This window comes from Macrotis lagotis, chromosome 3, assembly GCF_037893015.1.
Source record: "Macrotis lagotis isolate mMagLag1 chromosome 3, bilby.v1.9.chrom.fasta, whole genome shotgun sequence".
NCBI lineage: Eukaryota > Metazoa > Chordata > Mammalia > Peramelemorphia > Peramelidae > Macrotis > Macrotis lagotis.
Window position 1 is genome coordinate 149,787,342 of NC_133660.1, and position 26,944 is coordinate 149,814,285.

A 26,944-nucleotide genomic window follows, 5' to 3' on the forward strand; every position below is an offset into this window, starting at 1 on the left:
AGAATACCATGACAGCTAGGGTGTAGTCTGTATCAAATAAGATGATTATAATAGAGTTAAAAGTAAAATTTTACATTTGCTTCTAAAACCACCACTGGAAATTAAGGCATAATTAGTAAACCTGCAGAAAGCAATTAAAATTAAGTGATGAGGATGACAGAATAGAAAGGAAAATATTGGAGAGCCTTAGGTGACAAAAGGTTTTTCAAGAAGTTTATCAGAAAAATAGAGGAGGCATGAGGAATCATAGTTGGACAGTTAATAGAAAAGTTGAGGCTTAAGTTAAAACTTATATCTGGGAAGCCTGATCAAGTTTAGAAAAGTTGAATAACTCATTGAAAATGTAAGGGAAGGTGCCTTGTAGAAAGCAAATGACTATTGAACACTACTATGGAAGAGACACTTGGGAGTAGAATTGAGAGTTCTGAATAAAGGAAAAAGGGCTTGATAGTGTTGGGTATATTGTAAGAATTGGGTGAATGGAGCAACTAGGTGGTGCAATGGATAGAGCACCAGACCCTGGAGTCAGGAGTACCTGACTTCAAATTTGACCTCAGACACTTAGTAGACACACAGACTAGAGCTGTGTGATCTTTGGCAAGCCACTTAACTAGCCCCATTGCCTTAATAAATAAATTTTTAAAAAAAGAACTGGGTGAATAGAACTGAGGCTATATAAAACATTGTACAATTAATTCTTTCATTTAAAAAATACTTTCCAGTTTTCTGCCTGGTAGGAAAAAAGTGAGTTTTTAAACCTGTCATTGAGTTGACAAGACAATTCCATAAATAAATGGAATATAAAATACTTCATGACAAGAACTAGACTCTTTGTTCAATGTCAGATATATACTTATGGTATAAAATCTATACTTTCAATAGCCTCAAGATCTGGAAATATTGATGGCATGGATATTGATTAAAGGCTTTATTTTCAATGAAAATATATTCTGTAGTGTCAGAGCAGCTCAATCACAGCAAATATGATTTTACCCCACCTTGAGAATATATGTTGGATTCCACCAATACTGTTAATCCAGTCGTAAGAACCAAGGTTTTAAATATCTGATAACATCATTAATTAGGAACAGAATGTTATGACAGCTTTCATCCGTGGTATTAAAGATTAGCTAGCTGCAATCATTAACCTTTATTTTTATCTGACTGAAAACCTGTTCTCAATGCTACTCAACATTATGAAAAATAAGCATGGTCAAAGATAGCATACTTTGGGAGTATGGGAGAGAGTGAGAAACACTTCATACCAGATTTTTGGTTATTTTCACACCATAATTTTTTTTAGTAAAAAATCTCAAGTTAAGAAAATTAATTTGATAAATATATCAGAGAGAATGATAAGGTTTTTATGCCCCCAAATATGATACCTTTTTAATGTTTTCAGTTATATGGGAAGACTATTATGGTTCAAAATGTTAATGGTGGTTTTTGAATTTCTTTAAAATCTTGATTGATGATGTGCTTATAATTAATTAAGACAAACCAGTTCACTATCTAGCATTTCCTTAAGGGGCATGGGGATTAATTACCCTTGGCTTGAGAAGAGGATTGAGTTCTTGCTCCTTTTCTGCAGCTCAGAGGATGGACTGTCCCACAGAAAATGAGGAAGAGGAAATCTAAGCTTGTTACTATTAATTCTATTTTTCAGATGGATTTTGATTTCTTGATCCTTCTACCTGTAACTCATTCCATTCATTAGAATCACTACTTTCCTTCAAGGTTTTATTGAAATACTATTTCCCTTATGAGGACTCCTCTGATCTCAACAATTGAGATGTTTCTATCTTTCCTCTCCAACCACTCCAGATTACACAGATTACTTTATTATTTATGTTCTTTAGATTTAATTGTGTATATGAGTGATCCCTTTTAGAATAAAATTTCTTTAAAGGCAGGAGCTGTTTTATTTTTGTCTTTGTATCACTAGCACTTGGTATAGTACTGGGAAATAATAGCACCTATGCACTTAATGCTTATGGAATTGATGAATGAATTAATGAATGAAATCTCAAATCAGTTTATTAAAATTTTTGATCAAATTAAAACTAAAAGTGAAAAGTGAGGATAGTTTTTATTAAATACATTTGTAAATCATTCATTTTAACTATGAATTAGGCATTCTGTTAGACATTTTTCTTTTTTGCACTAGAACAAGTATCATGTTAAAGTTAATATGGAATTGTTTAAATATTTATTTCCTAGGTAGATTAATTTTCTATACTTCGTGGAAATACATCATTGCAAAAACATGATATTTTTTTCTAGGTTGATTCTATGTTGCCAATGATGGCAACAACCACCAATTTAATTTCATTAACTATAATATTAATTTATTTTAACAAAGATTCTAGCAAAAGTGTTTTTAAAACAAATGTATTTCTTAGAACATTGCTTAGAATGGATGTTCTGATAGAAAAAGTTACAAAATATTTAGTGTAATTTTTTCCACTGAAGTTAGTGAAATCTTAACCTATTATTTGACAAATAAAAGTTGTCTCTTCCATGTTAATTTATTTGTCTGTGATTAAGTTTTGGATCTAGACAGTGAGACCCAAGTATTTTGGAACTTTTTGTAATGTTTAATATTTCTCTTAAGAATGTGAATGATACTTTAACCTAAAAATTCAATCTTATAATAGCCAACATCAATAAGCTAGAGAACATTCAGAAGAGATTCAACTAGGATGATAAAAGATCTTATTTTTGCCATGTGAAAATAGGTTGAAGGAACTAGGGAAAAAATCATTTTGCCTCATCCTTATTTTCATCCATCTATCCTCATATGGCATAGACTTCAGTCCTTTTACTCTTCTGCTTACACTTTTTCCCTATCTGACTCAAGCAAATCACTTAAGCTCTCATTCCTCAGCTTATTTACCTATAAAATGAGGTGGTGGGACTAGATATTATCTAAGATTTATTCCAGCTTTATACACGTACAATGTACTGAGGCACTATTGTTAGAAAACGGTAGCTAACTATATCATTAAAACTTCTTTAAATTTCATTTAATTTTATATAACATGCACATTTAGTGCAAATGAAATTAAATTCTTCTCTACTTAATCAAAAACTCCTTTTTAAATAGTCAACAAAAATTACAGCGAGTTCTTGTATTGACAGTTAATTTTGCACAGTATGTTTTTTTCTCAAATTTTTTAATCTTATATTTTCATCTACTGCTCCTCATTTTTTTATGAAACAGTAGAACTCATAATCTTCCACATCTATCCAGAATTTTCCTACAGAATTTAAACTCTTAAAAGTATTGCTTTTGGATTCCATATATGTCAAATTGGCAAAAAAAGATGGACCCATATTTATTCAAAGTGTTACTATCTATTGTTGTGGTGAATACTTTATCCTGTGTATTTTTCTTAATATATTGATAAATTTAATAACTATAATTTATATTTTACTTTAATGCTTGGAAATATGTTTTCTCACAACAAAATGAGCAGGTACCACAAATATCATTATCCTATTTTATAATTAAGAAAACTGAGGCTCAGAATGGTTGCGTAATTGAAATAAAAATGAAATGTTTAAAAAGTACATCATAATTATTGATTGACTGATATACTTTGCCTCACACCTCCCCATTCAATGTGAAAAAATAAAAATGAAACCACTATAACAGATAAGAATTATAACAAAAAAAAATACAGTGTCAGATAACATTTGTCTAATTCAACATATTGAATCTATCAACTTTGTCAAGAAATAAATAGCATACATCATCATTGTACTTCTGGAAATTTTATTGATCAAAACTTTTTTTTAAAGTTGTTCATCTTTATATTTTTTTATTATTGATGATAGCTATTTGTAGCTCCTCTCAGTCAGTGTTCTATGACCATAAGTAACAGAAAAGATGAAAAACTTCAGTATAGCTTGGAATTTCTAATCTTGGAGTTTTCCAGGTTGATGAAATCCCAGGGAAAAGTTCTCCTTCAGAATAATATTGTTTTATTTCATTGACAAAAGTATAATGAAATTGATATGGAGATTGAAAAGACCTCAATTGCACTTTCTGTTATTCTGTAGTTGTTCTAAGAACTGTATAGGCAGAAACCATGAGTTAATACTTTTTTTTCCTTTTTTTTCCAAGGCAAATGACATTTTGCCTGTTTGCAAGGTAATGGGGTTAAGTGACTTGCCCAAAGTCACAGATAGGTAATTAAGTGTCTGAAGTCACATTTGAACTCATATCCTCCTGATTCCAGGGCTGGTCCTCTCTCCACTGCCACCTAGCTGCCCCCCCCCTTTTTTTTTCCTTTTGACATCTCTTATATCTGCCAACATATTCTTTAACAAATGGCAGAAACAAGGATAAGTAACAGAGGCCATAGCCACTGTTGGTAGATATTTCTAAAATGCTTTGCTAAGTTTTACTCAAGAGTACCTATCCTATGATCTTTTGAACCATTTTTTTAATATAAACTACTATCTCTGGATTAAATTCCTTGAAGTATTCAGCCTTGGGAAAGAGATAGTATTTCTGGTTCTATAAGCTTAGGAGGTCAATGTATTCATGAAGCATATGTGAAAACTTTCATTCTTATTACTCACGTTGCAGTATTTTTCTTTAAAGATGACCATTTGATGCCACTGTCAGTGAACACAACAGATCAGTGAACAGCACTTATGAGGAACTCTAACCCATTGACCTGTATAATAGGAGCAAAAAAAATCTGGCTTGATAAAATAGTACTCACAAACCACTTCTAGCACAGAACATCATAATTTGGATTATTTCCACATCCCCTTTGGCTGGAAATCAAGGGAAGGAAAATTAATTTGTTTGTTGTCTTCATTACTTGTTTTTGTAGCATGTTAATTAATTGTTCTTCAGTAGAGGAAATGGTGTTTTTTTTTTTCAAAAATTCAGACTGATTCAGTTAAATCATTTGGGTTAGAAATGTTCCAATTCAGAATTATCTCAAATGTTACATACTACCTAAATGTCACTTATTTAAGAATGCTAATATTAGTTAGGAAATGACTAGGAGGGCTGACTGAAAGAAAAGGTAAGAAAAAAAAATCTGTCCCTTGGCACTACCATATCTAGTTACTTGTTATTTGAATGCAAAATGGACCAGGGGAATAATTTTCAGTAATCAAATATTTCTGTTTTTCACAATTTGTGCATGATTATTATGTTTCTAGTGGTTGTCAGTGTCCAGACTTTCATCAGCTTTATACAGTTATTACCATCCTGGGGCTGGTCTGAAGACGTTGCTTCAGAATCTGGCTTGCTCTCAAAAATGGCATTTAGCTATTATTCTGTCCAGGGACCTTTAACAATACTTACTTTAAATTTTTTGAAAAAAATAAGGATTGTAAAGGGTTTATTGGATTGATACAGATGCTTATGTTTAGGAAAAAGGCAAGCAGTCATTAACATTGGAAGGAGACATGAGAATATATACTTGAATACCACTAATTTTAAAGAAATATAATTAAAGGAACCTACCACTGATTATCTCTGCTTTTAGAAATTTATTCAAAGTGAATCATATTAATTTGAATTTTTAACTTGTTTATATGGAAGAAACAAAGTCATTCAAAATACAACAGAAAAAAATATTAAATCAAAGGATAAAATCAGAGGATCTGGTTTCAAACACTGTCATTTATACTTATATCTATCTATGTGTCTGGGACCATTTACTTCAACTCCACGATTTTTTTCCATGCAGTCTTAGAGGGTTGGTTAAATACCTCTGAGATTCTCTTTTACTCTAGATCTAACATCCTATAATTTTGTTATGTGCCTAAAATGTTTTATAAACGCATGCATAGATATACACATATAGATGTGCATAATAGATATGTGTGAAATGAGAGTGCATACAAATTAAATCTTTTATATAGATACAACATATATGTATGCATGTATTCTCATTTTTCCTAATGTTACACAGGAGTTTTCAATGTACTTTTTATAATGTCCCAAACTAGAGAAAGGAATTTTAAAAAATGATTTTGGAGCAAATTTTTTTTAATCTAAATCTTTGTTATACAATAAATTAAGGATCCTGTTGAGGGAAAGAAAAAAGAATCACGTATCTTATTCAAGGTCTTATTTTTCAGATAAATATGCAAATTCTTGTGAAGCATAAATTGGTCAAAATCAAGCATTTTGGTATGATTGACCAAAACAAATATAAGAATATCTAAAGTTGCTTTCCTGATTTTTTATATTTATATTTATATATATTTATATATATTATATTTTTTATATTGCATTTTTTCAGATCTGAAATCATGTGCAGCATTCTGTAAATGTGTGTTTTAATTTCCTATTGTACTTTTTTTAAACAAATATCCAGCAAATGATTTTATTGTAAGAGATAACAGGAGAATGAAATAAGTGGTAGATAATTTACCCACCTATACTGCCATATTTTCCAACTGCTTGGCCCACAATAGAGAATTTGTATGGACTCATTCTTACTTTGAATTAATCAGCAGTGGTCTTGTGCCTAAGACTACTAATTATAAATTACAGGAATATGAAGCTTGTCACATTCTCCAGAATAACAAACAAGCAATGTTTTTTTCTAAAACTACCCTTTAATTTTATAAAACTCTAGTAGACAGGTAATTTTTTATTACATATTGCCAGTATTGGGGGGGGGGACATCTATCCAAATGTGCAATATGTGTCTTGATTTGTGGCAATTTAAAAATGCTGAACCTGTTTTATATCCATAAGATAAAACGGGCTGACAAGAACACGCTTTATTACAAAAAATAATCTTCATATTACAAAAAATAATCTTCATAAAATAAAAATCAAAAAACATCTCTAACATGTTGCAGACTATTGCAACATGATGCTTTTTTTTTAGCACATAGACAATTAATAGCAATCTGTGATCCCTTCATTGTAAGTATGGGCTCCAGTGGTATAGATTATAGCCCCTTTATTTCTGCCCATCTTATGTTGCCTATTACCTTCCTTGAATACTCAGATCTACCCAAAATCTTAAGGGTCTTCCTTTTTATCTCTTCACAATGCAGGGTTACTAGTGCAACACAAATCCTGTCCATTTGTTATCCCCTATTCTTGTTATATAGTCCACCTCTTTTTCTTGTAAAAAACTTGTCATCTTAATAAATATATGTTAAGTATTCATTATGTGCCAGATCACAGGACTCTGATGATAAATTTTATGTCACTTCTTTTATTCACTTCTTTTTTGATAATAGATTATAGTTGTCCATCATAAGAACCACTGTCATTGAACGCAAGGTTAAAAATCTTACTAATATTCAAAAGTTTTAACTACATGACATCAAAAATCCAAATATTTTAAACAAATTCACTAATTATTCCAATGTTCAACTGGTTGTTTGACATTTTGAAAATACAGTCATTGAGCAGATATGGTATAATGATAGATGGTCAACCCTGAAGTCAGGTAGACCTAGATTCAAGAGCTGTTTCTGAAGAATAATAATAATAATAATAATAATAATAATAATAATAATAATAATAATACAAATAGCCAATATGATAAAATCATGATATGTGCATTTATATGCATGTATATGTATATGTATATGTATATGTATATGTATATGTATATGTATATGTATATGTATATGTATATGTATATGTATGTCATCTCATATGATCCTCACAATTTTACATGAAAAAACTGGAGCTAAGAGAGTTTAAAATAACTTTCCCAGAATCACATAAGTGGTACTTTTCTTTTTTAAAAAAAAGTTTTTTAAAATTTGTATTTTCCATTCTTTTAAAAATAATATTTCATTCATTTATTTTTCCAACTGCGTGCAACAGTAGCTTTCAACAATGATTTTTGGCAAGATTTTGAACTTTACAATTTTCTTCCTCCCTCTTTTCCCTCTTCTCTCCTCTCTCCCCCTTAAAGAAAACAATATAATATAAATTCTCCATGTATATCCCTGGTAAACATACATCAACTTTAATCATGTGAAAGAATAATCAAATCCAAATAGAAGAAAAAAATTAGAGAGAGGAAGAAAATGCATAATATGTAAGACAAAAACTGAAGATAGAAAGCTTTGGTCTTTAAGCATTTAAACTCCCTAGTTTCTTCTCTGAATATGCATTACAAGTCTTTTTAGAATTGTCTTTGTTTATCGATCATAGCTGATCCTCCACCAATGTTGGTGTTAGTGTGTATTTCTTAGTTCATATTTTTCTGAGGTAGGTTTTGTACTCAGGTGTCTCTGATTCTCAAGTCAAGCACCTCTATGTACAATATCTCTTATTTTCCTCTTGTACTTCCTATTTGTCTATGACCAATTCACTGAACTTCTCAGTGCTTCCTGGCCGCTCCCTAAATATGCACATTATAGGAGAATTACCAATCTGCATTGGTAGTAAAATTATATCTCCTTGAGAATTCCTAAATCATGAAATCATATGTTTAGGCAAAAAAATTAGAAGGTAGTCTATATACTCTATTTCTGTTTATGGTGCATGCAATTATTTATTCTTAATCAATTATACAATGAAATAATATTTAGATTTAGGACTTGAATTTCCATTAAAATTGTATTTTACTAATTCTTTTAATTAGCAAATATTGAAAAATGAATATTGTGCACATATGAAAAAGTATAATTTATATTGTAGTTATAAAGTCAATTATATACAAGCACTAGCATATGGTGAAAATGTTATGTTTTATTAGCACAATATCAATGGAATAGATAGGAACATTTTTTCTTTCAAGTTTTATTTGATTTTAGTACTAAATAAAGAAATATTCACCATGATAAATTTTAAAAATATTTGAGAACTGCCAAAAAATATTCAGATATGAGTCTACAGAGGTCATCAATTATCTTATGGTATATTATCTTCCATTTACTTCTTCTGTGACATTTGGGCAGTCATTCAAATCCCTGGGACTTTTTTTTACTATTACATAAAATTGGTGGTTGGGCATGATTACCACCAAAGTCTATACTAGTACTGTTTATATTTCCATCATGCTAGATAGTGCTTATTGTTTGTGATCAATTGAGATCAATTTGTGATCTTATTGAAATTTTATTTTTACAAAATCTCTAAATTTAATTTCTCTTTGAATTTCATTTCATTGTTTTCATAATTTTTTTTGATTAGAGGAGGTTAAAAGAATAATATATAAAAGGAATGAATTGAAAGATACTGAATTAGAATTATATATGACATTACAAAAATGAAAGAAAATCATGAAATCATTGCTATCCTTAGCCTAGAATGTTGAATTGGAAAGGCTGTGATATACTAATCATCATTTCTATTTATGTGTTCTATTTTGCAGCACCTTCTCCAGTCACTAATGTGAAAAAAGGAAAGATTGCAAAAAATAGCATCTCTTTGTCTTGGCAAGAGCCAGATCGTCCCAACGGAATTATCCTAGAATATGAAATCAAATATTTTGAAAAGGTGTGGTTTATTGAATATAATATTATATGTCTTTTTGTATGTCTTTTTATAGATCATTTTTCCAGTCTTTCTAAAACATGTTTTGTAATTTTAGGTTTAAATCAATATTCATTGATTCTGCATTACATGGTTTAAAAGATTTTTAAGATATATTATAAAAAAGTCTTAAATTTGGAAAGTCAAGATCATCTAGGTAACATGACAAATCAATTCCAAAATTTATTTTACAATATCCTTGATAAATAGTCATTCAACTTCTGATTAATTACCTCAAGTAATAAGATACTCACTATCATATCCCATACATTGATTGACAGTTCTGTTAAGAAGTCTTCCTTGTATTAAGTTGAAAAACATCCTGTATCTTTCATTGAACATTGCTGTGGCTTTTTTAAAGTCTTATTCCCTCTCTTATACAACATGTCTCCAAATGTTGTAAAACAACAATCTACCACTCTCCTCCCCAAAATCTGAGTTCCTTAATGGAATTCTGGAGTCTAAGGAAGTCAGTTTATTAATGGCATTATGTGTAAATGAAAGTTGCTGTTTATAGTTGACAATAAGGTAAAAGAATAACAAAAAAAATCTTCTGAGCCACAAGATACTTGATCTTGCTGTGTCATTTCTTCCAAACATATGCTTTAAAAGTATTTCCATTTATTGTTATCCATTTATAAAAATGAGTTCCTAGGAAATCTTAAAGTAAGGGGACTATAACTGTAACATTGATGAATAAACTGCTTTAACAAAGAAATAATAATAGTTCAAGAAGTTACACATATATAAAATCATGTGATAAAAAAGTAAATGAACGAAAATATACAGCAAAAAGTTCAAAATATCAAGAATAAACAAAGAAATTGTTTTTCAATCTAGATTTTTATTTTTTAGAATTGGCATTGTATGTTTAATGATGTTCAGGATACATATTAGAAGGAATATTGAAAGTATTCTTGCGAGGCGGCTAGGTGGCACAGTGGATAAAAGCACGGCCCTGGATTCAGTAGTACCTGGGTTCAAATCCGGTCTCAGACACTTAATGATTACCTAGATGTGTGGCCTTGGGCAAGCCACAACCCCATGTGCCTTGAAAAAACCTAAAAAAAAAAGTATTTTTGCCATCCTTATTCAGGAGATGGTATAAAGACAAGTTTAGCTAATGTAAGGGACCCAGGTATATCAGGAATAAGATTCTGGATCTGCAGTGACTATGGAAAGCAATTTTTGTTAATGAAATGTAGTTGTGGGTTTCACAAACTAATGAGAACAATCTCATTACATGCTTGAGAACTTTTCCACAGTATTTTCTTCCTATCACTTTTATCTAGTAAAATTACAAAAATATACTATTTGTCAATAATGTGATTGACATGGTAAGTAGAAAGTTCAAAATAAAATTTATTTAAAGTGAAATGTTGATTTAGAAAGGTGACAGTTTGAGTTCAATTAATATTAATTGATAAAATTAAAAATTTGAGATGTTCTAAGATAAATTCCATATATGCCATTAAGTGATGTTGGACACTTGATTTAGCCTCTCTGAGCTCAATTTCCCAATCTGGAAAATAAATGATTTGACTAGTTTCCTGTGAGTCCCTTTCCAGTCCTGGTGCACATTATCTGTGAACTATATTTACTACCTAAATTACATAGCATAATTTTATATATTGAATTTTCATCACGTTGCATGTATACCTACATTTTTCAATTCAGGAAACAAGTTGATTGTATGTGAGATTATTCAGCTAACTAAAAATACTTATTTCTCGATCTCATTACCTAATTTCCAGTGCATATGTTACATGGATTCTAGATAAATCTAGATAAATCCCCTCAACTTAAAATTAAATTCGTCAAATTAGTTTTCATCAATATATTAAATAGCATTAAAATACTGATATTCAGCAAGTGAAAATTATATGATGAACCAGTTCTCCTGAAGCTCTGTGAAGCATCTTGGAAATTTAACAATGCTAGTTTTGATTTCCTTTGAGTTCTTAAGGGTTTTGTTATTTTTTATAGTCAATGCATTTATATGCCATATATAGATATAGATATTGAGATATATAGATCTCTATATCTACATCTCTATTTCTTTCTAGGAATTTTATCTAGAGTGACTATATACCCATAGATATTAATGGTATCAAAGAGCTGCTGCTCTCTCACTTATTTCTTGATATCTGATATAGTTCCCATCCTGGTGACAAAGTCAGAGTCTTGTTAAAGCTAGATGATTATAAGGGACATAACTCAACTATCAAGTACAGGTGCTAAGTGACTGAAAACCTGGAACACAAACAGACATAGTCCTTAAAATAGCTGCTTTGAGGCTTGTTGAAAAGTTTGCTGTCAGTTCAATTCCTGGAATTCTTTTACAGAACTATTAACCTTCTATCTGGGGTAGGGCAGCAATAGGGACTATAACAGAAAACTTCCTGATAGTCTTAGGAAATCGAGCATATGTTCATTTTAGATATGTTGCTATCCTGACACTTACAACAGAGATATTGGATGATCTTAAAGGTCTACTGAAAGTAAACTTTTTCTTAGTACCAAAAATCCTTGTTCAGAGATTTTAATTTCTTATTCAGTTTAAATAGCTGATGAGAACATTAAAGCTTTATTCTGCCTATCTCAGAGGTATCCTGATGAAGGCATTCATTGACATCTATTGATTTAAACAAGTTTGACATTTATAGTAGTTGAAAATAAGTCTCTAAATAGGAAATTGCATCACTTTATATTGTGAAAAATCTGCTTTACATATATATGTGTGTATATACATATATATATGTATATATACATATCCTACACCCTCCAAGTGGGTTAACTCTGAGAAGAGTTAAACAATTTTCTTCTTTCATATTTCAATTTGTGAAATATAAAACTGTAAGGCAAATCATCTTCAGTAGTATGCTATTTTTAATTCATCTGAAAAAACACCAGGAATGGTCTTAGGAGATCATTTAGGATCAGTGAATCATAGATTTGGGGCTGAAAAGAGCCTTAAAAATGCTTAATGTAAGCCCTTCACTCCATGTATCAATTGTTCACCACTTGATCCTGATTATTAAATTCAAGTCTCAGAGTTGAATTATATTCAGAAGCTCAATAGTAAGATACTTCAAAAGGTTGAACCATTTAAAACAGCATGGAAGTTGACTTATATATTGACTTACCACAGTACCTGGCATATAGTAATATGCTTGGTATATTTTGATTAATTGATGCTGATATATTCCTAACCAATTAAACTATTTTCCATATTTTTTCTCAAAAGATTCAGTGACAGCTTTTTAAAATCATAATGTATCTCTCAACATCAAATGGGCACCCAGGGGACATTGATAAATTTTGTGTATATAAAATCCAACTCCTTCAAAAACCTTCCTCCCTCTCCAGAGTCTGATAGGAAGGAACTGGTTCACAGTACTAGGATTCTGTAGCCTGTGAATTCATACAATAAAATACTTAACAAATTATGCAGGGTGTTCTTTAAGAAGCCAGAAATAAAAAGGAGAATCAGTGTCATTTGTTACTAATCAAACTTTCCAACAATTCACTTGAAACCTAGAAATCTGCTTTTTGTTCTAAATGGAAAAGAAAATCTAAGCACTTGAGCATTGAGTTAAACAGGGTATTCTACAATTCATATTATCAGTGGTCAACTACAATAGTTGTTCAGGGACAAAAGTCTGATGATGATAATAAATGATATTTGGAAAGGTTCTGAATGTATATTCAATTAGAATTTTAAGAAGCTCACATAATCAGTCCTGACCACTAATTAATATTTCACTCTTATGAAGAATTTCGCATTGTCCTAGTTTGACCACAGATGATAACTGATGATGTTACTGTTGATACACACACACACACACACACACACACACACACACACATACACACAAATCAATAATCAGCATGTGAAGATGAATTATATTTAAGCTCTCATAATCACATCTCATCATCCAAAAAATAAATGGTATGGTACAAAGATAGTATACACAATTAAGCATAACCCAAAATATAACACTGGAAAAGACAGCCAAATAATGCTCTTTACTAAATATATAATGTTTAGAAGTTAGTCTTATTGAGGCTGATTTTTTTTTGATGATTGAACTCATTTGCCAATTTTACACTGAGAGTGGAATGATGTGTCTTTGCCATGTTGATGACCTCGAAGTATGTTCCTCTAAAAGTGACTTGACAACTGCAGAAGCATTAGAGACCTCTCCTCTAGAATTATTGGAAATCAGTTTTTATGGTTATATCTCCTTTGGACCCATCAAAACTATATAGTGGAGAGAACAAATTATGTGTTTGCTAGAGTTGCTGAACTATAGCATTCTATATTTCATAGCATGGAACAGATAAAGTTTTTAAAGAGTCCCTCAGTACAGTGCAATTCAATTTAGCCACTTCTTTATGCAGAGGTCTACATACTGGAGATTTTTTTTGAGGTAAAGGTAATATTCTTCTCTTCATAGAGGCTAATGGATGAAAAAAATAAAATTCAGGTACAAATAATTATAAAACACTAAATGAAGAGTGTTATATGGGAAAGCTAGGAAAAGCTTCAATGGAGTATATAGCATTTCAGCTGAATCTTGAACAGAAAATGTTTTAAAAAGTAAAGATAGGTGAGGACTTTTGAGGTATGAAAAATAGCACAATTAAAGGTAAAGAGGTAGGAAAAAGTGGGAATTTAATAGGAGAATAAGTAACTAAACAGCACATATAGGAGTATTGTGAAATGTTTGCAAAAGTAAGAAGGAATTTGTTTACTGATTTAAAGGGGAAAAAGTATCTTTAAGATTTATTACATATGTGTTATTTAAATATAGATCTATATCTATTAAGATATCATTGTAGTTTATAATCATTTTAAAGTCCTGTAATACCTCTGGCTTTGATTACTGAGATGGGGTTTTGTTTAGTGCATTTTATAGCACCATAGGTTAGCTTGTTTGAAAACTTGTTTATGGGGGAGGCTAGGGGCACAGTGGATAGAGCACTGGCCCTGGAGTCAGGAGGACCTGAGTTCAAATCCGGTCTCAGACACTTAATAATTACCTAGCTGTGTAGCCTTGGACAAGCCACTTAACCCCATTTGCCTTGCAAAAACCTAAAAACAAACAAACAAATAAACAAACAAAAACATTATTTATCACTTGCTTGCTTACTTATGGACATATCAAATTAGAAATAACATGTTTTAAGCTGTACTCTATTGTTTTTAATCACATTATGATAAGTCAACAAAATATCAAATAGCATAATGGGGGGAGGGAGGGAGAGAGAGAGAGAGAGAGAGAGAGAAAGAGAGACAGAGAGAGAGAGAGAGAGAGAGAGAGAGAGAGAGAGAGAGAGAGAGAGAGAGAGAGAGAGAGAGAGAGAGAGAGAGAGAAGATAAATCTTTTTTTCAAACAAAGGTAAGTTTTGATCAACAGAAAATCAATTTTCCTGCTTTCACCAAAGTGCAGCAAATAAACCAAGTTTTACCCTATAGTTTGGTGTTCAATAGGTGGGGGTGTTTGGGGAAGACATTGAGGAATATCATGAGCAAGGGTACCAAGGTGGAGTACTATAAGATGTAAACTTTAGCATAGATAGCATAGAAAAGGTAGGGAAATGGAGTGTGGATTTAGATAGCTATATATGATATTCCATACAAGAGCCTCTAGGATGTTGATAAATTTCTTTATTATCCAAGTAGCAGCAACCTGAGATCCAGTCAAAGAAAATATAGAAATTTTTTTTGGAATCCTATACCACTTTTATTTGTAAATTACATAAATTATATATATATAAAATATATATTATATAAAAGTTATATGAAATAACCAATGTATTTATACACTAATGAGGAGGAAAACATTTGCCAAATTATACTTTTTTCAGATTCAATTATTTGAATTTTAATTGTTAAAATATTATAAGTAAAAAAGTTGGAAAAATTTCAACATCCCCATTTTATAGTTGAAGAAAGTGAGAACTGAAGAGGTGAAATCACTTGCACAAACTCACACATTTAGAAACTGTCAGAAGTGAGATATAAATGGTGCTACTCTGCTCCTGGATATAGTATACTTTCAACATAATCAATGAATTCTTATAAAGATTTCTAATGAAAGAAGAAATAATTTTTAAAAAAATTAATAAAAGATGCCTAATTTCAGGATACCATTTTAAAAATGAAATCTGCTATTATTTCTATTTAATCTCTTATGCAAGTTTGCTATATCAATGAAATTATGAGTACAATTCTACCATCATTCTTTCTACTTAGGGTTTGGTTATTAGTTAGCTTTCAGGGCTCAATTTGAACTTTCAGGGAAATGATTCTCTTTCATTGGATACTTGCTATCCTAACAAAAGATATTTCTAGACCAAGGCTTATGAATTTACCAGCTGGCATTTCTGCCTATTATTGCTCTGTACTAATAGAGGTCAATGGGGTTTGCCCTGTTCCTAAACAGTGGTGAGCCCATTGCCATCTGTTAATTCAAGGCAGGCATAGAGAGAGAAGCTGTCTTTGGGGCTATTTGCTTACCAGCTGACTCCTCATCCCAAAGACCTCCCTTCCCAGCATGTGTGCAGCTGGCTAGTGTCACTCATTTCCTCAACTGAGGTTTGATTGAGCGAAGGTATAGCAGACCTACCATCTTAACCAGAATTCAAGGCAGAGCATGCAGAAATATTGAGGGTGTGACTATTTCAAGTTTAGAATAAAGAAAATATAACTTTTGAGAATTTATGCATGAATTGTTAGTCAAGGGAACCAGAAAGCAAATAGGAAGTCATTTTGGATACACTACAGGCATATATGTGTTTTTACAAGCACATCTTTATTTTATGCAGCATGTGATGTAACAGTGCTCAGCTAGCTCATAAGGACATATAAGGGTTTAATCTTTTCAGAATTTGGAAACCTAGGTGTGATAACACTAAGAAGCACAAAATTACATAAATTGATAAATTGGAGATCTATGTAATTATCTTGATATGATGCATAGCTCTAGAGAACAAATTTCTAGTTTCTTGATGGTTTTCTATTTGATTTCTACCTTCTTATTATAAAAAAGAAAAAGTATATTCAATTATATAAGATTTCTCACATGTAACCTGAATTCTTTTTAAAGAAGTGATTCACTCCTATGTTATAACTTACGTTATAGCTTATCAGTATTTTATGTCAAAATCACATTTAAGTCATGTACCAGAAGAGCAAATACTTGCAGTAGGCATATTCTTCACCTGTGGCAAATGACAAGAAATGACACAAGTACCTTGAAACCATTTTCTTCTGGCAGCAAGTAAATGAGAAAGTAGTGGATTAGTCCAATAAGCCTTGTGTCTTCACAATTACCATTGATGTTTTCCACTTGAGCATTCTAAGTACAATCAACATTAATAATATTTTCTGGGACAAATCTGGCCTTCTACCTGCCAGCACAAAGTGAAATGCAAAGAAAATCAAAATTGGATTGAACCTACGAAACTAAGACTTTTTCATTTTGTTTGGCACTGAGTATTGTGAAAACAAGTTCCCCAAAAGTTCAAATAAGCAAGTTCTTTCATCTTCCTTGAGAACTAGAAAATTGAATAAACCACCTAAAATCAGTTGCCAAACATCAATAGAATCAGAACCAGAGATTTTAATAAAATATTTTCTGTCTTCTCAGACTGAGTTCAAAAACCCTAACTATCCCCCCAACCCCCATCCCCCTGTTCATTTAAAAAAAGATGCCACTGTATCACTTCACATATAAAAATGGAAAAACCCATATTATTTGTATTACCTATTTAAATTTTGAAAAAAATAAATCTTTGAATTTGTGATGATAATCATTAAACTTCAAGAGGTCAGGAACTATACATATTTCAGTATAAACTCAGTGTGTTTTACAATAACTGAATTTCCATGAGAAATTGGAGTCTGCAGATGGATTCTGAAATTCTTGTTTTACAATGTACTCCCATTTAGTAAAAGGATATTCACATGTTCTTCCCATTAGCTCTTTTTAAAAATCAATAACACATTTCTGTTTTTAAAGATTATTTCCCTGAAATATTTTTGAAAAATAAGATTTACAGTAGGTAGTCAGGTTCTTAGAGCAGCCAACTTCTGGAAAAAAGTAATCAAACTTAACCATTTCTTAGCCTAACATGAAACATTAACTACTAATTGGTTTTTACATACATTAATCAGAAACACCTGCTATTTGAATAGTGTATTCAGTAAATAAAACATTTGAAATCTAGTATGAGGAACATGGACTATTCTGAGAAAAAAATTAATAACATAGATTGATGACCATGTATACAAATGCAATATATGCAGTTCTACATGAACAGGATGAGATAACTGTGTGGTCCAATGGGTATGGCTTTTGAGTCTTGAGTCAGGATGACCTGGGTATAATCCAACCTCAGATATTCACTAGTGATCTTGGACAAGTCACTTAAACCTCTGTTTGCTTTAATTCACTGGATTAGGAATTGGCAATCCACCCACGCCAATATCTTTGCTAAGTGAGCCCCATTCACGGTCACAAGAGTCATAAAAACAGAATATGTAGAGGACAGTACTAAGAATGGTGCCAATCTTTAATCATAAGCAATTCTTGACTTAATAGAGCTTGTATTATACTGTCTATTTATACAAAATATGTTTAGACTCCAATTGGTACGTGATACTCACTTTTATATGTTGTGAATGTAACACAATGCCATGATCTTAGTAGGTACTTAATGAACTTTTAGTAAACTCAGGTTTCGACTGATTAGCTCACAGTCAACATGCATGACTTTGGCAGGATTTTAAATACAGTAAAAAGAAAGAGCAATAATCATTATGATAGCATTCATTTACCATTCATTTTCCAATGCATATTCCTTTCCGCTCTGCTTTCCCTACAAAATGGAAACAGTAGAGAGGATATAAAACAGTTGGTGACTTGAAAGGTATTTGTCATTCCTTGAAAATCAGTGAAATGAAGTAAAACCTTACCCAATAGAATGAAATGATATTTCTGCTAGATTCCACCTATGTCTAACCCCAGATTTATTGCAATTTTAATCTTTCACTGGAAGAATGATTGAAAAAACATAAAAACAAAATGACTCAGAAAATGTGGGATTTCAAGGGGTTTTTTGGTAGTTCAAATCTTTTGAAAAAAAAATCACTATTTCAAAATGACTACAGAAGAGGTCCAAAATCTTGGCAATATATGTCAGGTGTATAATATACTTTCCTCCACTCTCTTTACCACTACTGTTTATTCCTGTGCCTGTCCTTTTGCACAGGCTGGTACAAATACCTGGAATACTGTTACTTTTCTCAACCGCCTAGAATCCTTCATCTTTATTTTCCCCAAAAACTTTGCTCAAATTAAATTTTCTCTACTCCAAATGGTTTTGCCTTTTGATGCATTTAGTTGGTAAAGGAAATAGCAATGGACCCGAAGTCAGGAAGATCTGCGCTCAGTTCAACTTCAGACCTTTCCTGGCTAAATGATATTGTTCAAGCCATTGAACTGTTTGCTTCTTTCCTAATCTGTAAAATGGGGAGGATATTAACATTTATCTCCCAGAATTGTTTGAGAATCAAATAATAGAATAATTGTAAAGAGCCAACAATCGATACCTAATAAATTCTCATATCCTTTCTACTGTTCCATATATAGTTTGTATACAAGTTTTGCTACTGCATCCTGAGCATCTAGATGAAAACTCTGTGTTAATTGAAAGAGAATACTTTTAAGTCCTGCATAAATAATGTATTTAAGTTTATTGATTGTTCTTAAAAATTACACCCAACTTAAATGAGAATCCAAATAGCCATTCCTTAATTGTCCTTTACTAATTACAGACCAGATATATCCTGTTTTCTCTAATCCTCATCTTTATCTTTGTTTGTTGGTGTATATGTGTGGGCCAAGGATCAAGAGACCAGCTACACTATTATCAAATCTAAAGAGACAGCTATTACTGCAGATGGCTTGAAACCAGCATCAGTATACGTCTTCCAAATCAGAGCGCGCACAGCAGCAGGCTATGGTGTCTTCAGTCGAAGATTTGAGTTTGAAACCATCCCAGTGTGTAAGTCATTTTAATTACTGTCAGCTCATGTCTCTGTAGTGGTTACCAGAAAAGAGTCAGTGGATCAATATACTTGCAGGGAACTCTGTCAGTCTTATTCCCATTCACTATCTCTGAGGCATGATCCCTTTAGTTAAGAAACATTAGTCAGCCATTACTCTTAAGTTGGAGGGTTAACACATCTGTTCCTATTTCCTCATCTCATTTAGTCTAATGGGAGGTAAAACATCAGGAAATCCTTAAACTTTGGAAATGTAGACTGTAGTTTTAAAGAACTTTTTATTCCTGTCACACTTTTATTCAATTGTTGCTATTTTTTTGTGTTACTTGTTCTTTTATTATATTCTTCACCTAGTCCAACCCTACTCTAGAAGTCTTTAGAAAGAATTCAATTTAGAGGCTTACATATTGTGTGTCAGGTTAGGAGGGAACACTACACTCTCAGCAACCACTCTGATTGAAAATAAGTCTCCAACACTGTAAGTCTTTCCTCAACAGAGTCCAGAGTAGGATCTTTTGAATATTTTGCTGTAATATTTCTTTTATTCAACAGCATTAAAAATAGTTTTGCTTTAAATTTTTATCAAAAACATTTATGTTGTTTCTAAAAACAAATAGTTCAAGAACAAGAGATTAGAAAAATCAGTTACGGAACTTTATAGCTGAAACAGTCTTTAATGTTTATTTTCTTGACTATACTTACTTGAATGCAACTATAGTGGAATTTCATTAAAATTACATACAAATGTAATTTCATTTTGTATACTTATATGTGTGTACTGACAGTATTATATATAGATATATAAGTATGTATGTATGTATATGTGTGTATTAATTGAATGTTTTTAAAGCATATTGGAATCAAGAATATGAAATCTGGAAGGGACTTAAAAGCTCCTTTATTCCATCTCTCTTAATTTAGATATGAGAAAACAGGAGCAGAAAAGTGAAATACTTATATCCTCTATTTAAAACAAATTTAAAAAGTTGTTTCATGATAAAAATAATTATTTCATTTTATTTTTCTATACATTTTTCTATTTGGCTTTAAAAATACATATCTAAGTAATTATAGTTTGGAATGATTAGAAAGGCTATTGTATTAAAATATTATTAATATTTAATGCTATAGGTACTTTGAAAATCAGTGCGAAATATGTCTAACTTAGTTCTTCATATTAACACTCTCGCAAGGGTTTCTCATGTGTGTACCCCCCCAGAATGTTCACTGAGGATGTATTCCTGTTGCATAATGACTATTTTGGTTTGGGAGTAAGAAAGCATAAGAGTTATAGAGGAAAGAATTACAATTTTATTATATTACAACATTATTTCAATAGGTGATTTTGCTTAAAATTAAATCTGTTGCAGCTCACCTATTTAAGGTTTAGAAAGGACTGTGATCTACAATAAAACAAAACTTATGATAGTTCTTTTTTTTTAAGTTTCTGCAAGGCAATGAGGTTAAGTGGCATGCCCAAGGACACACAGCTAGGGAATTATTAAGTGTCTGAAGCCGAATTTGAACTCAGGTAATCCTGACTCTAGGGCCAGTGCTCTATCCACTGTGCCCCTAGTTCTTTTTTTTTAAAAGAAAGATTTTATTTATTTTTGAGTTTAACAATTTTTTCCCCTATTCTTGCTTCCCTCCCCCCCACCCATCACCCCCCGACAGAAGGCAGTCTGTTAGTCTTTACATTGTTTCCATGGTATAAATTGATCCAAGTTGAGTGTGATGAGAGAAATCATATCCTTAAGGAAGGAAAATAAAGTATCAGAGATTGCAGATAGTCCAATTGCCCCTGATTGTTGCACTGATGGAATGAGCAAGTCCATCAAGGTTGATCATCACTCCCATGTTGCTATTAGGGTGTACAAATCCTTCCAGGCTTCCCTGAATTCCCATCCCTCCTGGCTTCTAATAGAACAATAGTGTTCCATGACATACATATACCACAGTTTGTTAAGCCATTCCCCAATTGAAGGCCATTCACTTAATTTCCTATTCTTTGCCACCACAAACAGGGCTGCTATGAATATTTTTGTACAAGTGATGTTTTTACCCTTTTTCATAATCTCTTCAGGGTATGGACCAGTAGTGGTATTGCTGGATCAAGGGGTGTGTGCATTTTTGTTGCCCTTTGGGCTTAATTCCAAATTGCTCTCCAGAAAGATTGGATGAGTTCACAGCTCCATCCAACAATGCATTAATGTCCCAGATTTCCCACATCCCTTTCAACATTGATTATTGTCCTTTCCAGTCATATTGGCCAGTCTGAGAGGTATGAGGTGGTACCTTTAATTGACATTTCTCTAATAAGTAGTGATTTAGAGCAATTTTTCATATGTCTATGAGTCACTTTGATTTCCTCATCTGCAAATTGTCTTTGCATATCCTTTGACCATTTGTCAATTGGGAAATGGCTTGTGTTTTTGAAAATTTGACTCATTTCTCTGTATATTGTAGAAATGAATCCTTTGTCAGAAATACTAATAAAAATTGTTTCCAATTTACTACATTTCTTTTGCTCTTGGTTACAGTGGTTTTGTCTATGCCAAAGCTTTTTAATTTAATGTAATCAAAATTATTCAGTTTGTTTTTAATGATGTTTTCCATCTCTTCCTTGGGAGTAAACGGCTTCCCTTTCCATAGATCTGACAGGTATACTACTCTTTGATCTTTTAGTTTGCCTCTAATATTGTTTTTTATGTCTAAATCCTGTATCCATTTTTATCTTATCTTGGTGTAGGGTGTAAGGTGTTAGTCTAATCCAAGTTTCTCCCATACTAACTTCCAATTTTCCCAACAATTTTTATCAAAGAGAGCATTGTTATCCTTGTAGCTGGACTCTTCGGATTTATCAAACAGTAGATTATAATAATCATTTCCTGCTATTGCACCTAGTCTATTCCACTGGTCCACCACTCTATTTCTTAGCAAATACCAGACAGTTTTGATGACTGATCTTTATAGTATAATTTTAGATCTGGTAAAGCTAAGCAACCTTCTTTTGCACTTTTTTCATTGAATCCCTAGAAATTCCTGACTTTTTATTTCTCCATATGAATTTACTTACATTTTTTTCTAACTCATTAAAGTGATGTTTTAGAATTTTGATTGGTAGGGTCATTAAACAAGTAGTTTAGTTTGGGTAGAATTGTCTTTGTTATTATATTAGCTCGACCTATCCATGAGCAATTGATATTTGCCCAGTAATTTAAATCTGATTTTATTTGTGTGAGAAGTGTTTTGTAATTGTTTTCAAAAAGTTTCTGAGTCTGCCTTGGAAAATAGACTCCCAAGTATTTTATATTGTCTGAGGTTACTTTGAATGGGATTTCTCTTTCTAACTCTTTCTGCTGTATCTTGCTAGTTATATATAGAAATGTTGAGGATTTATGAAGGTTTCTTTTAGATCCTGCCAGTTTGCTAAAGTTGCTAATTATTTCTAGTAGTTTTGTTAGATGATTTTTTGGGATTCTCTCATCATGTCATCTGCAAGGAGTGAGAGTTTTATCTCTTCCTTCCCAATTCTAATTCCTTCAATTTCTTTTTCTTCTCTTATTGCTGAGGATAACATTTCTAATACAATACTGCATAGTAGTGGTGATAATGGCCATCCTTGTTTCACCCATGATAATTCTCTCAGGGCCCTGGATACTATAGACTCTCTGTCTCTCTGTCTCTCTGTCTCTCTGTCTCTCTGTCTCTCTCTCTCTCTCTCTCTCTCTCTTTCTCTCTCTCTCTCTGTCTCTCTCTGTCACTCTCTCTTGTAAATACATATTTTGAAACTTTGATAATATTAGTAATTATTCTTTTTTTGATTCTACATCAAACAGAAAACCCTATTGTCAGATTTTAAGATATCATTAGTATCACTGAAATTAAAGGAAATCTTAAAATTATGCTATTTTCTCAGGCTCTTTGTACAAAGCTATTTGCAGTCACTTTGACTGCATGTAGAATAAATGCTAAAGCTAACTGGGTGGGGCAGTGCACAGAGCACTTGGCTTGGAATCAGGAAGTGTCATCTTCATGAATTTAAATCTCTTTGTGACATAGGAAAAGTCACTTAATGCTGTTTACCTCAATTTCCTTATCTATAAAATGAGCTGGAGAAGAAAATGACAAATTATTCCATTATCTTTACCAGGAAAATGCAAATGGGGTAATGAAAAATTTGACATGACTAAAATGAAGCAACAAAACCAACAAAATACAAAAACAAAACAAATGAAACAGATCTCTAAGTAGCTCTGGAAATTATTAGAAATTTTGTCTTCAGTAGTCCCCAAAGTATTTGGGTGGCAGAGTTGGGAAAGAATTTCATTTTTTGAATCTTCATAGTTAATTAGAGTGATACATGGAAAAAATGTAAGATCATCATTAATGATCAAATAAAGGGAAAGAAAAGAGGTAAAATTAAAATACAAACATAAGTTGAATTATGAGTCTCTAAAATATCTATAAAGTTTAAGTGAAAGTATAAGTTAATATGTACTCTCTTTTTACCATACAATTTTTATGTTATAAGTATGGATTACTAGGCTTGTTTTTTCTATGGAAAGAGGAGAACCATATAGAATTCTGAAATGAAGGAAGTTATGTGCTTAATGTTTTTGTGGGACTGTCATTTACTCTCTACCAGTAAACAGGGAATCAAAAGCAAATTATTAGAAGTTTAGGGTCATAATTCAATTGAAAAATAAATCTCCTGCTGCACTCACATGGGGAAAGTTGGACCTAAAAACAGCCATCAAGAAACTTCAACTGTGAGATTTTAGGCCCAGTGGTCCTTGCTCTATGACACCTCAATATTTGAAAATCCCACCTTACAGAAGTAAAAAGTTAAGGAGTAAATTTTCATCTTGTAAAGAAATTCTTTGCTTTATGGAGGATTTGAATTAATAACAAAATATTCTTATATTTTGTGATTATTTTTAGTGTAAGGATCAGTCATTAAATTTTAAAACATGATTATTTTATAACTAGAAAGATTCAACTTGAGCTCTTTACCTGGATTGGTGAAAAATATGTATAGCTTCTGTTAGCACCCTTACCACTTGCAAGTAGATCATCTCCAGACAAGTTATCCCAGGTTTGTAATAAAATATGGGTAATTAAACACTCAAAACTATAGTTCTTAAGGCCTCACTTGAATAGAATACTCTGTGATTCATAGTATTGCCCTCCTTGCTATTCTCCACACAAAACACCCTATTCCTTTATTACTAGCACATTCATAGGCAATATTCCGTGACAAGATAAGGTTTTTTCATTTATCCTCATTTCTTTATCCTTACTTCCTTGTCTCTTTAATAATTTATTTGATCTCAGTTTGTTGTATTTTCTCATCTGACTCTTTAGCCTGCTTCCTCTGTTCTCTTTCACTGGGATTGGTCGTGTTTATGATTTGGGAATAACATTTTTGAGAAGTGGAAGTTGAGTACAATTTGAAGTCAGATGATGTGAATTTGAATGCTGGTATGACCACTACCATTGTGAGCTTATGGTATACATTTGCTCTCCCTGGGCTCCTTGCCTTATCTGTGAAATGAAGAGATAGCAATAGAGAATCTCAAAGATTTCTTCTAGCTCTAAATCTGATCCTATGATTCTGAGCCCAATATTTTTTGCTAGAAAATTTTGAAATTGAATACTATTTCTTTTTTTTTCCACATTCTTTGAAATCAGTTCTGACAAATTCAAGATATACCTACTCAACTTTGCCCTCTTATTCTCTTCGTAAACTATAAAATGTAGTGAGCATTTTCCTTTTGATATGTCTTTCATCTGTTACTTCAGTGTCAAAATTTTCCTTATTGATCAGGATTAAATCCAGAATAGGAGTTCCTTTTTTTCTGTTTTTTTTTCCATCTTTTAAAGAATAATATAATTAAACAAGTTAAAATTTAATCACTTGTTCTGTTTTATTAGAATAAAATTTGGCAAATGTTAATATGCTTCCTTGCAATTCTCATTCATTGTTTTTTGTTTGTATTGTATTTGATGTGAACTTGTTTAATTTTTCTCCTATTTTGTCTTATTTCCCAATAATATTTTGAGTTTCTTTTAGGGTACAGAAAAGAGTGACTTCTGGATAGTACATATATTTGTTTCTGTTCTTTTTTCAGTGGTTGATTAATATTATCATAATTTTATAGTTGTCTAAAAATATATTTTAGGATTATCATATATTTAAATTCCCTCAAATCAGATTATATCCTTAGAGGAAAATAAATCTGTTTAAAAGAATATTATTTTTTCTGATTTAAAGGATTTTAATATAAATTATGTGTTAGGAAATTCTATGGAAGCATGTGACGAGTTGAGATAGTAATGCTATAAAAGTATAAAGATTCAACTATTAATGTAAGAATCATTTTAATCTAATGTGTTTTATTATAGTAGTCATTATCATTTCTTTGTCGAAATAAAATTACCTCATTTAAGAAAGTAGCTTCACATTATCAGAATGCTTTTTTGTTACAGAAAACTTCCTTCTTCAATCTTAAATCAATATTGTAATCATTTTAAGGGAATTATTCACATTGTTCCTTGTGAATCCCTAAGTGCCCAATATAGTTCTTTAAAAGGGACAGGCATTTAAATATTTAATGAATGACTAGATAGATGGAATTTTGCATCCCTGGATGTTTAATTTAAGGTATTTTTTAAAGTAAAAATCTAAGGAGGAGCATGATGGCAGAATAAAGAGGCACTTGCTAAACTCTTCTTACATTCTCCTCTAAATAACTTTAGAATAACATCAATAGAATTTTGGAATGGCAGCAATAACAAAAGTCCAGAGAGACTATTTTTCAGGCCAAGACAACATAGAAAATTAGAGAGATCTATGACACGGGGAGGAGAGTTGCCCAGAGCCCATTGTGGTTGAACCATCAGGAGGGGAACTGAGTGGTACTGACATCTCCCACAAATAGATCTCTGACATATATAAACTTTTTAACTTTTGAATAATTAAAATTATTAAGACTTTAAACTTATGTTGAAATTAAAACTACTCTATAATTTCTAAATGGTCCTATGAATACATTATTCTTGATTCTCCTACTTAAGACCATAGAAAATAAATCAAATGCATGTTTCATGGTGAAGCTTTTCAGATAAAGAAAGTTAGAAGCTGTATCAGTTTTATATAGTATTATTTTTAATATCTAATTTCCCTTGTACCTCAATTTTCTTTTTACAGTATTTTCTTTTTTTCTGTTTTGTTATACTGTCTCTTTACAATTCCATAATATAATAGTGAGCTTATATTAAAACCAAGAAGACCTAGATTCAAATTTTTGCTTCTGACACAGAGTAGACATGTGGTCAACCTGAACAAGTCATTTCAACTCATCCTGAAT

At 31.6% G+C, this 26,944-nt stretch overlaps 1 protein-coding gene across 2 annotated transcripts in view; it reads left to right on the forward strand.

Moving 5' to 3' along the window:
* The window catches only part of EPHA5 (EPH receptor A5), a 567,705-nt gene that overhangs the window by 450,485 nt on the left and 90,276 nt on the right, over window positions 1–26,944 (forward strand). For both annotated transcript variants that reach the window (XM_074229341.1, XM_074229342.1), the window contains 2 exons: window positions 9,333–9,457; window positions 19,411–19,570. In XM_074229341.1, coding sequence (XP_074085442.1) covers window positions 9,333–9,457; window positions 19,411–19,570 — 285 coding nt within the window. The remainder of the gene's footprint in view (window positions 1–9,332; window positions 9,458–19,410; window positions 19,571–26,944) is intronic.